This window comes from Castor canadensis, chromosome 4, assembly GCF_047511655.1.
Source record: "Castor canadensis chromosome 4, mCasCan1.hap1v2, whole genome shotgun sequence".
In the NCBI taxonomy this organism is placed as follows: domain Eukaryota; kingdom Metazoa; phylum Chordata; class Mammalia; order Rodentia; family Castoridae; genus Castor; species Castor canadensis.
In genome coordinates this window covers 33,652,843-33,666,507 of record NC_133389.1, presented here as the reverse complement: position 1 = coordinate 33,666,507, position 13,665 = coordinate 33,652,843, and the positions used below count along the sequence as shown (strand labels likewise).

Here is a 13,665-nt window from a genome sequence, read left to right as displayed (position 1 = left end):
TTGTAAGTTCTGGAATATCTAGAACAGGACCATTTTCTTCAAAAGAGCCTTTATGCACAAGTCCAATATGTAAAACAGATTTAAGCACAGTTACTCTTATTTAAAGAAGTATTGCTGGCCAGGAGTTGGATTGTGAAAGGTTGAGGTAAATGATCATTTGGACAAGGGTATAATCTACTAGAAATTAATGGACAGAAATAGAGATGAGAAATTTAGTTTTAGTGAGTATTAATTAACCTCTGTGGTTTGTTCATTGGCAAAACATGGCACTGTTTAGTATTTTCCTTTTTTAGCCTGCCCTACCATGTAGATAGTAATTAAATTAGTTGCTAAAGCTTATCTGTAGAGATAATGGCTTTCTTAAGCATGCAATTTATTTTTTTAAGAACTTTATAGAAGGAAAGGATTTAATGATTTTTTTTCTTGAAGTTGAAGGCCATCTTTAATTGTTCTAGAGGTTCTTAAATTTATATTGTGGTTATAAATGATTCTTGTGTAAGTTTATGAAAATTCTGTTCCATTTCTTACCTGTGCAAATGTGTTTGACCTTAGACTGAGATAAGCCCCTTTGTGAATAATTTTGAGTAAATAGATAAACAGAATTCTATGTGTCTTTTGGGTATTAGTTTGTACACTGTTTGTACAGTATTCATTTGGGATTTTAAAAGCCATCTTCTGTTTCATGTAGTAGAAATTATCAAATGATTCCATTTTAATTATAGAAGAAAACTTACAGAGATGAATATACAATAAAAAGCCATGCTGAATGACTATATTATTTAGAACATTCATTAGTGATTTAATATATACAGACATGCTTTGAAAGCATAAAGTACTAATAGCTAGGTGTTATCAACATTAATTAAATAACTTGAGGTACAAAAAAAAATCTCACATAAAATGCTATATATCTGTCTAGAGCAAGCTGGTAACTATGAATTTAGCAGAATTGTCATGAATTGTAGCAGATTGTCTCCTTTGACTTCTGGGAGGTTTTGGTATTTGGTTGCTTAAGATGAGTATCTTTAATTTTTTTAATTATTTTATCTTCACAATTTGAAATTGTCTTCTACAGAATGGTTAAAGAAAATGACAGTTTGGTTCAAAAGTTATAATATGTTAAAATGTTTTCCCAGATTTTTAGCCATATTTCCTTGTATTTTAGTGGTATTGCCTAAGGGATTTTTGTTGTTTTTTGACACAGTGTCTTGCTACCTGGGATTACAGATATGTGCCATCATGTCCAGCTTGCGTTACTTGATTGAAGGATTTAATAGTGTTGATTTTACATAACCTCTTTTTTTTTTAATTTATTTTTTTGCAGTACTAAGCTTTGAACTCAGGTTCTACACCTTGAGTCATTCCACCAGCCTTTTTTTATGATGGATTTTTTTGAGATAGGGTCTCACAAACTAACTTGCCCCAGGCTGGTTTTGAACCATGATTCTCCTGATCTCTGCCTCCTGAGTAGCTAGGATTACAGGCATGAGCCAGTGTTGCCCAGCAAATTTTTCTTAAACTCTGTTTTAAAAAAGTTCATGTCTTTTGTACTTATATTCAAGATAGCAAAATTGAGATAACTTCCAGATTTTTTTTTTTTTGAGTACTAATATAATCTTTTTGGAACCTTTTCATCTGGCCCAACCATCTTGTATGGTTTGTTAATTTAAAAATAAGATATCTTACCTGTTTATGTTGGCTCTGTTTCATAGCTGGAACGAATGGTTAAAACTGCCCGTGAAATACCCTGACCTGCCCAGGAATGCGCAAGTGGCCTTGACCATATGGGATGTGTATGGACCAGGAAAAGCAGTGCCTGTAGGAGGAACGACTGTTTCACTCTTTGGAAAATATGGGTAAGCATTCTATTGTGCTGTTCTGTGGGAGTATGGTAGCTTTCTGCCTTTTTTTCTTTTCTGGATAGCTTTCATTGTTTATGCTGTATGGTTCTCCGTGTGAAAATTAGTTAGGTCCATGGGATTTAGTCATTTTTGAAACTGAATTTGACAGAGCTTTTCTATAGGATGAACAGCTAGGTTAGTTAAGAAACACAATTTTATATTACTCTGTAGTTAATTATTGCTAATGGGGTTTATATTAAAAATTAAAGTCATCTGAAACTAACACCTTGCTTTTGGGGAATACTAGCATATACTGTAACTCCTTTATTATTTAGTTTTCCTGCTTTGTCTTAATAATGACAACAGTAATACTTAAAAAGTGGTAATTCACTAATGGTCATAGTGATTATTATAGAAAAGTTAGCTGTTTTACAGAAAATTTACAAATGATAGAAGTTTATTGTTTTGAAAAAATCTCATAGTCTTGAAGGTTATTTTATCTCCATCAGTTTTTCCCTGGAATGGAGAGAGTGAGTTATTTTTACAGAATTGGTGACTCTCAATTATTCTTTCCTGCGTTTATTGATTGGCGTTTTTTCCCTGAAGAACATAACCTTCAGTAAGTATTTAGCTGCTCTGGTGTGAGGTTCATATGGGACAGGTAGATAAATGGTTAAACTTTTCTTTGTCATTTACCAATTTTAAAATTAATGGGTTGGTATATAATTAATCTACAAAGGTGAGAAATGACAGCTTTTTTGTTTTTAAGCTTTGTCATAACTTTTGGACTTTTTTTTGGGTATTGTTTTATCCATTGCTGTCTTAAATCTTTACAGTGTTCACAAATGTCCTGGTTTTTGGTCAGTAGGTGCTCCTTCTAGTGGATCCTGTGTCCTTTCAGCAGTGTAATGGTAGCCATTGGTAGCTTCTTTGCTTTCCAATAAATAAGCTATTCCTAACTCATTAGGTAATTTTCTTTTCCAGACCTGGAAACTTGGAAAGAAGTTTTGGTTGCTTTTGGTACCAAGTGGTACAGACTTTATCTGACTAGGTATTTTCAGAATCTTAATTTTTGCCCATTTTAAAGTTGAAAATGTTACTTAATTTGTATATTAAATATAAATGGGAATGGTCATATTTTGATGTGTTTATTGATTATTTGTGATTTTGTTTCTATAAATTGCTTTTTGATGTCCTTTTCCCATTTTTATAGAGATGTAGTTCATGTACTATGTAATAAATCTTTGCCTTGTTTTTGATTGTCATTTTCTTGTTAGTGTATTAGGAGATTTTGTAGATGAAGGAAATTAGCCATTTGTGTATTATGCTAAAGTACTGGTTGTTTTTTCTGTTTGGTTTGTTCTTTAGAATTTACTATGTAGCTGTCGATCTCATTGCTATTTATGGATCTTAAGTTATTATGTGAATTTGAATTTAGTAATTTTGGGGGGCTTGTGAATTTTAAAATGTCCTTCCTATTTAAGATTATTTTATAGGCTTCCTTTTGTTTTATTTTTATTCCTTTACATTTAAAGCCGTGATTGATGTAAAATTACTTTTGTGAAAATAGTGACATATTATAAATCAGCTTAAAAGAAAGCAAAAATAAATGCTTTATATATTTCTCCCAACACTGTTGCATAGTCATCTTTCCAACTGTCTTAAAATGGTTTCTTTATATGCCCAATTCATCGGGTACAGAAATCTAAGAGAGGCAATATATAGCATAGTGGTTAGGAAGGCAAGTTAAAGAAATAAATGATCTGTTTTCAAATCCTAGCTTCTTTCCTTAGTATCTTTGTGTCTTTGGACAAGTTGTTTAGTCTTATTACACCCCAGTTTCTTCATCTGGAAAATGAAATCACAGTATCTACTTCATGGTTTATAGTGATTATCTAAGTACATTTAGTGAGCCTGGCAAATATTATATTTATATGTCGCATAATTATATGTGTTTAATAAGTGTTGAGTTTAGTAAATATTAGCTTTTATTTTTGGATTATCTTGTCAGTTCTGAATAATACAAAATGCTTCAATCTTGGGTAGGGATAGTCCTTATTAGTCTCCCTTTTAAAATATTTCTGGATGTTCTCCATACTTGACTTTTCAGATAGATTTTAATATTATTTCCTCAATAATAATAAAAAGGCCTTATTATTATCTTCTTTGAAAATAATTTGAATTATATATGTTAATTAAGGAGAGAACTAAAATCTTTAAAATAATGAATTTTTCTATTCAAACAATGACATGTAAGAATAGCTTTAACTCATGAATAAAATCTAGAGGTCATCCCATTTAGAATAACTTGATGACCTATTAATGTTTGGCATTTAGTATAATGTAGCTGTTGAAGAGATATTTGCTATTGAAATCCATATAGGAACAATAATTTAGTTATGATTAGAAATATTGTAACTTTCGGGTTTAAATACAATTTGTGATAAAATAGCATGGCTGTAGCAGAATGGACATTTTGCTAATTCAGTATTGTTCCTTTTCTTGAATATTTGCTCATTTTTATTGTTCTTACTAGGGAGAGGTTTGTTTGCCCCAGAGAGAAAAAAAAGATGTACAGTAGTTTATTACTCTTCTTAGTGGCTAAATGTTTTTTACAGGTGTTTTGCCTTCTGGAAAATCAGCTGGAGAGTACCATCATGAAAATACCTGTTTTAGCACATCTGTGCATTTTAGATGAACTTGGGATCTGGTTTCAGGGGATTTTCTGGCCAAGCTATGGGTGTGGAATAATTAAAATTCCCAAAGAAATATAGTGAAATAACTTGCTGAAAGCAAATAAATATTTTCTCATATTGACTTATATGGCACTGTTTTACTTAGCTTTTAGGAAGTTTTTGAAAAGTACATTGTGTCAGTAGCAATCAGTCTGTGTAAGAATCATCTGGAAAGCTCACTAGGGAAGCGTCTTCTGGATTTGTCACTGATTTGGTAAGTCCGTGGTAGAGCTTGAGCTATTCTGTGAGAGGTGGTTGTAGACCACATTCTGAGAAATACTGCATTACTTTTTGGCATAGTAGCCTATTCACATAGCTTATGTATACAACTCATACTTTCTGCTTGCTTTACTCTTTGTCATTCTATGCATAGTTCAATAAAAGGAAAATTCTTTTACTTTCAACTCAAATTAAGCTGAAAATGTGCCCAAAAACCACAAAACAGTGCCACTTACTCTATTTGAGAAGTAATTAAACCCTAAGAGTTTCCATAAAAGTAGTAAAATTATTGGGAGTTTTCTTTACCATTAACTTGAAAAGAATCTTGTTTTGTCTTTAACTGGAAAATAGCTCATGCTATTTCTTTATGTCCTGAAGACATTTGATCTTAGATACAAGTGAAATATATTAGAGAGTGACATTGATTCTGTGAGCATTTAGAGTAGGTTTCTCAAACTTGAGCCATTTACTACTCATCACTTTCAGAATTCTAGAAAAATTCTACAAAATATTGCTATCTTTACTTATTCTTTTTTTATACTTATTCTTTTTTGTATTTCCACTAATTTTAAAGTGAAAACTTGATATTTTTGCTGAACATGGAAAACAAGAATTATTTGACATTGATGGCTAATGGTAAAAATACAACGAAAACCACTATGTTATAAATTTTAGAAACTGAGGCAAAAAAACCTGATGAAAACAAAATTTCATTAATTATATTGTCAACTTGGTTGTAAAATATGCATATAATACCTATCAAAATGTCTTTAGTTAGAATTGTTCTGTTTGTGCCTGGTCAGATATATGGTAATATTCATCTCAATGTCAATTTAATGGTTTTAATGGTTTTGTGCCAACATTTTCTTTATGAATCAGTCCAACTTCTATGTGGTTGTACAGCAGTTATCCAAATGATAACATCAGATTTTAATATTGGTCATTGGACACCTTGAGCAATGGGGAAGGAGTACCAAAAAGCTAGATTGCCAACTACTAGTCCTACTAGGCTGGCACTTACATTTACCTTCCCCTGAGAAGAGGGAATGCTAGTGAACCCTATAAAATGAAAATAACTCTTTTCTGTGTCCTGGGCCCTTGCTTTGAAAAGTCAGGCTTCCCCTGACAAGCATGGATGCACCAGAGTTTCTGGAGCAGCTCTGAATTGTGGAAGAATAGGATCTTCAGAATTTCCAGGTACAGTAGCATTCAAGCATCTACTTTTGCTGTTCCATCCTAGCTGCTTCTCTACACATGCCACCGACATCCAGGGAAACAAAACATCTTCCTTGTGGTCTCAGTATGTAGCCTGTGCAAATTTTCTTCCATCAGAAGTCATGTCATGTGCCCCCACAACTCTACTGACCTAGGAAAACACTGCTTTAGACCACAGTTTCTTCACATTTCTTATATAATGAAGTAACATCAATTGTTCTTCTTTTCCCGTAAAGAGTCCTGGTATGCACTTAGTACCAAGTTCTTAAAGTGGTTCTTCAAGCATTTGATATTGTAGTATTAAAGTACCAATCTTAGGACTGGTAATCTTATGATTACCAACTCTACCTATTTGCTAATATCTCTTGTATATGTGAATCAGGGGATGCAGAGCTTCTTGGAGAAGTCTAATTAATATTTGAAAGACAGAACTGCTAGGGTAAGGCTAGAATAACTTACTGTTCTTAATTTGAACATCTAGCTTGTGAGACTTCTAAGTAGCTTAAGAATGGATTGATCATTAGGTTGAATTGGCAAAGAACCATAGGTGGTCTGCAGATTTCTCTTGCAGATGTTTTTTCCTAATGTGAATTCTGAAGTCAAGGCAGTTGCTACTATAGTAGCTTGGCACTGCAAGCTGGAACACAGTAGCTGGAGTTGAAGGAGAGCCTGCTGTGCTGGTGTTTCTCTGTTGCCTGTTTGGCTTAATTTCCCAAGTGGACATGTTCTGAGCATCTTCTGCCTTGCCACTTGGAGGCTGTGGAACTCTGCAAGGTTTCATTAGTGTCAAAAAAAGGTATCATGTTCACTTGATCATTTGAGTCATTTGGCATTACCTCTACCCTCCACATCCTCTCTCTTTTCCACATCCATCCCAAGGTACCTAAATCACTTAGTAAACTGACTTCCTGCCAGATGTGCTTATTTCTGATTTTGTTACATTCAGCCAAAGTATTCACTAAGGGGTGGGAAGGTAGAAGAAAGGGAAGTCTTCTGCTATTCTGAATATACATTTAAGGATATTTGTTAAAAGTAGTATTACCTCATTTTACCAGTTCTTTAGAAACTGATTTAAGGAGGTCTACTTAATGTTGAACCTGTATTTCAGTTAAAAGGGAAAAAAAGTTAACTTCATTAAAGATATGTGTATGTGCTTTTTTTATAATGTAACTTAAAAATGTTTAACATAATATTAAGAATTTTGATTCTCCACAACCTACTAGTACATTTTTTTAATTGGGCCTGTAAGATAAACTTTCACATATACCATTGCTGGAATTACCTTTTTTCTTTTTGTCAACTTAAAAAAAATTTTTTTTGTTATGTATTACTGGAAGTTGGACTCAGGGTCTCATGCTTGCTAGGCAGATATTTTACCATTTGAGCCATTCCCCCCAGCCTTTTTTTTTTTTTCTGACCAACTTTAGAGACCTGATAGTAGATACGGTTCTTAATTTTATTGTGCTCTTGCACCTGTAGGTATCCTTTTTATTTTCTAGTCTAAATGTTTATGGCATTATTACCAGCATTACATAATGTTTGATGAAAATCTCCTTGATGACCTCAGGGAAAAAAAAATCTATGAGTAAGTTCTTCATTAGTCAGACATACAATAATGTTAAAGTGGTTAAAAATTTAAGTAAGTAGACAATTTTTTTTAAAGACTGAAGAATAATCAGCGTATCCAAAATGTATCGTGGTTATTTTTTTAATAAGTACTGAACATGAAACTATGAAAAATGCCTTAGATTTTCTACTCTGCTACATACACTTCTAGTCTGTTTTTTTTCCATTGCATTTGACACCTTGTTCTTTCAGCTTTGACGTACTTGCTGTTTGAGTAGACTTAGTACTGTTTAAAAGGATTTTTTGTTTTTTGCTTTTCGTGTGTAAAAAATATATTTGTAAAATGTGTTACTCAAAAACAGTTATACAAAGAAACATACTAGAGACAACCATCTCTAACTCTGTGGAAAAAAAAAAACCTCTTTACAAAATCATTGTATAAAGCTCTCGTAGGAATTTATTTAACCTTTGCTGTAGATCTTCTTGGTAGCTTTTTGAAGGCAGCCTAATGATCAAAGATTTTTCATTATAAAGCAAGATAACCATACCGAATCTGACTACATGGTAAACTTTTGATTTGTAGACATGAAAGATTTTGGATGCGCCCACTATTGTATTTCTTTGTAGAACATCCCTCTTAGCAGTAAAGGAGGTGGAAGAAAAATCAACCCAAAGAATGAAAAGTATAATAGTAGTGTATTTTTACTTTTTACTTGAGTACATTCTAATTGAATTTTTATTCAAGTACTAACTACTAATTGAAATGATTTATGTAATTTTTCCAATAACCCTGTGAGATATAGGTATTCATTATCCCAATTTATGCCTGAGAAAACTGTACTGGGAGGTTACATTAACTTTTTCAAGATCATGTGTATAATAGATGGCACAACTGTGATTCAAACCAAGGCATGCTGAATTATCATGTACAGAAAAGATTTACTTAACGTTAAAATTTTTGTTTTCAGTCTTTTTGGTCTCTTATTCTGAAGAACTCCATTGAAGTGGTAAATGTATGCATTCTGTTACAGATCAATTTCTTCTTTGTAGATTTTTTTCTGTAATAATTCTGTTGCTTGAAGGAGAAAACAATGGCATCAGAAAAACAGAATTTAGTTCCTTAGTTCATTCCCAGTGGAGTATGTATCTGCTGGGAGCTTAAATCTTAGCAATGGAGATATGCATGTCTTCATTCATGTAGAATTCATTGTTTTTAGAAATCTAAAATTTCTTACAATGAACTGCATTGATTTATGACTACCCTGATGCTCTATTTTCCATTAGCATGTTTCGTCAAGGAATGCATGACTTGAAAGTCTGGCCTAATGTGGAAGCAGATGGATCAGAACCCACAAAAACTCCTGGCAGAACAAGCAGTACTCTCTCAGAAGATCAAATGAGCCGTCTTGCCAAGGTAACAAAGAGACTTGAAACAAGTAGAACTCTCTGAATGATGTCTGTTGTAGCGTATCATGACATTATGAACTGTGAGATTTTTTTAAAATTTAAATTTAACTTTTTAGTACGAGTTTTATTGAGATCTAATTCACATACCGTAAAATCCACTCTTTTTTTTTTTTTTTTTTTTTATGGAACTGGGGTTTGAACTCAGAGCTTCATGCTTGCAAAGCAGGCACTGTACTGCTTAAGCCACACCTCCAGTCCATTTTGCTCTGGTTATTTTGGAGATGGGGTCTTGAGAACTGTTTGCCCAGGCTGGCCTTGAACCATGATTCTCTCAATCTCAGCCTCTAAAGTAGTTATAATTACAGGCGTGAACCACTGGCACCCAGATCCATAAAATTAACTCTTGAAAAGTGTACAGTTCAAGGCTGGCAGAATGGGTCTGGCAAGTGTGAGGCCCTGAGTTCAAGTCCCAGTACTGCAAAACAAATGGGTATAATTTATAGAATTGTATAATCATCATCAATAATTTTAGAACATTTTCATCACCCCTGAAAGAAACCATCTACTCATGACTGCCTATTTCCTCCTTACCAAAGCTCCGGACAAATGCTGATCTACTTTCTGTGTCAGTGGATGTGCGTATTCTGGACACTGCACATAAATGGAATCAAAAAGCTAGACAATGGCCTATTGTATGGAATCGCATCAGATTTGAAAATGTGGATTGTTTAGTTACATTTCTAAGATAACCACCTACTTTTCATGATGAAATAGCCTTAAAGATGAAGGTGTTAGATGCTAGAGATGCTTATATGTTTTGGAAATGAAGATTAATTATGTAATTAACCAAAGTACTTTCAACCTTCTTTTGTGAGCAGAGTTATCTTTTTCTTTCAAGATTGGTTTAGTGAAGTGTTTTCGTTTAAGAATACAAATGCTAAGCTCCATTCTGTGTTTACATTGCAACAAGGTAATTTATTTTGTGATTCCTCTTTTATAAGGCACTGTTAGACTTTGTTGAGCCCTTTTGCTAAATCTTTTGTTAAGACTAAAAAATTCATATGTATTTTTCCTTTGCAATCGCGTTAGTATGGATGGACTCTTAGGTCAGTAGAAAGTTTTCATGCCATTTTCTGGCTTCAACCATTTTCTGGCTTGCTGCTTCTCCCTACACATAGAAGTAACCCAAAGAATGCTGTGCTTCAACATGAAGGTTTTTTTATTGTGTGCATTCTAATGTCATAATTAACTAAAAAGCATAGTGACCCTATATACTGTTGCCAGCCTTCTTTCTTTATATTTGAATAAATAAAATTAAATATTCACTTCAGCTACTCATTCTGAGACATTGTTCACATTCTCACAAGTTTTCTATTTATCTAACTACAAGTGTTTATCTTAGCAGTGTTCTTTGATTTTACCCCTCTGTGACATTTGTAAACCTTAAATTGTTAATATCTGTTTTATTAGAAACAGCTCATTTAAAACCTGTGGGTCACTAAAATGTGAAAAAAAGATTAAATCTCAAATGCTAAGTGAGTGTAACCTATACTGAAGAAACAGAAGCTCTTAAATTTTCTTATGAGGGCTACATTATGATTGATTTTATAAATTTGAGGAGAAAGACAAACATAAAGTTGCATAGATAAATAATTTTTTAATTTTGTTTCACTATTATTTCAAATTATTTGAACTTCTGCTTTTTTGTTCCCAATTTTTTCTAATTATTTTTGCTAATTTAAAATAATTTTGTAACTATGGCATTTTGAGTATCTTTAGAATTTGTTTGAACTAAACTTCTGTTTCTTTTTAAATGTAGCACAACTTATAGTGAATTTTTTTTTTAATTTTATCATAGGAAAATGATGTGAGTTGATAATGATCAGTGTATTATATGATTAAAGCAGTAACTCCTTAAGAAACAGATGTATTCACATTTGTTCTTTTAGTTACCTATTTACATTATCAACACCAAGAATGAGAACCTTATCACATACACATAGCAAATTGAGGTGGTGGGAAGAAACCTACTTAATGTTTTTGTTAATTGTTAAAAATTATCATCAGTAGTCTTCAGAGTATAGTAACTTGGCTCCCACTTTTTCAAGAGATAGTTACTAAGATTTATGTACTGCCTGTATTGTGCGGAATGGTTAACAATTTTCAGTTAAATTTATTAGTTTGTAAATCTTCAAAATAGCAATAAAAATTAATGAGAATAAGCATTTTGCAGTTTTTTCTGGTGGTACTTAGAGTTGAGCAATTCTCCAAGTTCTTTTGCCTGTGATAGAATTGTACTTTGAACTTTAAAGGAAGTGGAGACTTCAGAGTTTGCTGTGCTCTGACAGCTTGCATTAGTGTTAGTTAACTTACATTCCCCAAAGACTAATCAGAAACTATCAAAACCAGTAATTACATCACTTCAGGGGAAAAATTGTTCCTATTTGTAGCATTGTTAAAGAACTGTCCCCTAACTCAAGAAAACGTGTTCTTTCTTGTCACTTTGGGATAATATATTCCATTTTTCTCTGTACAGCGGCTAGTTGTGCTTTTAAGGTTTTAGAACTTGTTATATCCCTGCTGCTACTGAGGAAAAATGTTTTTTAAAAAAGATGTCTTAAGTTTGACAAAATTGGGAGCTTGAGCATTTGAAAGTGCTTTATAGTAGGATGAAAACTGTACTGAGTCAGAGTTTTGACCATCTTACCATTTCAGGGAAAATTATTTCTGAGTTTATGAAATTAGTTTAGAATGGATGATTTCTACAGTTCTATGTAGCTCTTCTGTGATTCTAAAAGTATTGACGTAGTAAATAGCTGGAATAACTTATCTACTTAGATTTTATAGTTATCACCTTAGCAGCGAACAATTAGTTCTCTGATAACTAATTGATTAGTTATCAATTTGAAATTGTGAATGTGGTAGGTTTGTGTCATTCCTTTTCTTCTACAATAGATAAGCTTAAGTAATGTAACAGGCTTGCCTCATGTAAATGAGGTGGCTATGCTCTTAGGTTTTGTTTTGTTTGGTTAGTTAGTCCCTGATTCTTAACTGTTTCAGACATGCTTTTCAGAAACAACTCTTTCTTAAACTGAAACATGTTCTATTATTTGCCTTGTCTTATACTAGAGAAAATGTGATGTAATACTTGCTGTGATCTTAACTTGCTAACTTATCAGTCAGAATGTACTTTGATACTTATGTCCTAACTTAAAATTATACTTACATAGTTATTTTTCTTAAAATTACAACACAATAATACATTTTCTCTTATTTGTCTGGTTGCACATTTAAAAATGTTTGATCAATTAGATTGTCACTTTCCTCCTGAAAATATTTTGAAATTGTCTTTGGTGTAATAAACTATTGAATACTGGGAAAAATTTTATATGCTCCATGCTTCCATTTTTCATAAAAAAGGTGCAGAGATTGTAGATGTAGTGCTTATATTTTTTAAACTACCATTTAAGAAAAGTAACGGGTATATAAGTAGATGAGGTTTAAGTGGTTAGAACAGAATGCTTTATTTCTGTTATATTTTGATTTGCAGCCAGTGAATTTTCTACGATTATATGTAATTGTTGAGTAGGCAGTTGGTTTAAGAGTAACAAGGTGTACGTAAATCTTAATAATAGCAAAGTGCAGTTGGTCTGCATTGTACCCATGAGCCTAAATAAGTGGCTTAGTGACAGTTTTCAAACTGCAACACAAGTTTATTCAGTTATAGACTGCTTCAGTTTTGGTTGCCTGAGGATAATGGGACAAGAGAACTGTGAAATGAAGATTAACTATTTAAATGGTCTGTGAAAACATGGTGTTAGATAATTATTAAGCAAAGGACCTCAGCTCCAAGCTGTACTTGATACATTTGCTATGATTTATTGCTCAACTACCAAAGTTGAATTCTGACTACGGTATGAATAACTTAAGTTTAAAATCTTGCTTACCAAGCTTGACAGTTTTAAAAAGTCAAATCTTTTCAGAATGTTTTTAATGGAATTAACCTCTCTAATGGTTTTATATCATTTTGTGAACATGCATAATTTTCCTTTGATGAAAAATGAGAATAAAAAAATAACCATATCAGATAGTATTCAGTTTAGGTCTTACTTTTTGTAACTTGGAGCAGGAAGAATGAATGCATTAAAAACACAACCCCTTACTTCTTCCTCATTCTGTTCTCTTTTCTGTCTCTAAATTTCTCTAATTAAGTTTCTCTAGTAAAGTGTCTTTTTATTTGAATTGATTTGTGAAAATAAGTGGCATATTTCTGGGGGCATTTGGTACACTTTCATTATCTTTGACCTAGCCTTTTAATGACTATGGGCCTTACTTGTGCCACTTTGCTCATTGTTCCCATCCACTCCATTTTTCAGCCTGTCATATTATAAAACTTTTATGACTGGGATTCATATCCACCTGGGGTTTTGGATGTGACTACCGAGCTTTACTCTTTGATTTATATTTGAATCCATGTCTTTAGACATGAAAGGTTAGTGTTTCTCCACTGTCTCTTTTTTCATTTTTGCAGCGCTGCTTGATGCCTTTGGAATGTGCTTTAATTTCTGTCAATTTGATTAAGAGGCAGCAAAGAGAAAGCAATGAGTAGAAGAAAAAGATGTTGTGGTCTGTGCGACAAAGATAGGTTTGTGAATGTTGAGTGAGCATTGCTATAGTGGTAG

General features: G+C 32.7%; 1 protein-coding gene across 14 annotated transcripts in view; it reads left to right on the top strand.

The window, feature by feature from the left end:
• Positions 1 to 13,665, top strand: part of Pik3c3 (phosphatidylinositol 3-kinase catalytic subunit type 3) — a 333,132-nt gene that overhangs the window by 10,897 nt on the left and 308,570 nt on the right. For all 14 annotated transcript variants that reach the window (XR_012447049.1, XR_012447050.1, XR_012447051.1 and 11 more), the window contains exons 3-4: positions 1,713 to 1,856; positions 8,861 to 8,990. Coding sequence is in view for 9 of the 14 variants with exons in the window: in XM_074069908.1 (XP_073926009.1) it covers positions 1,713 to 1,856; positions 8,861 to 8,990 (274 nt within the window). In the remaining 5 variants the exon portion in view is untranslated. The remainder of the gene's footprint in view (positions 1 to 1,712; positions 1,857 to 8,860; positions 8,991 to 13,665) is intronic.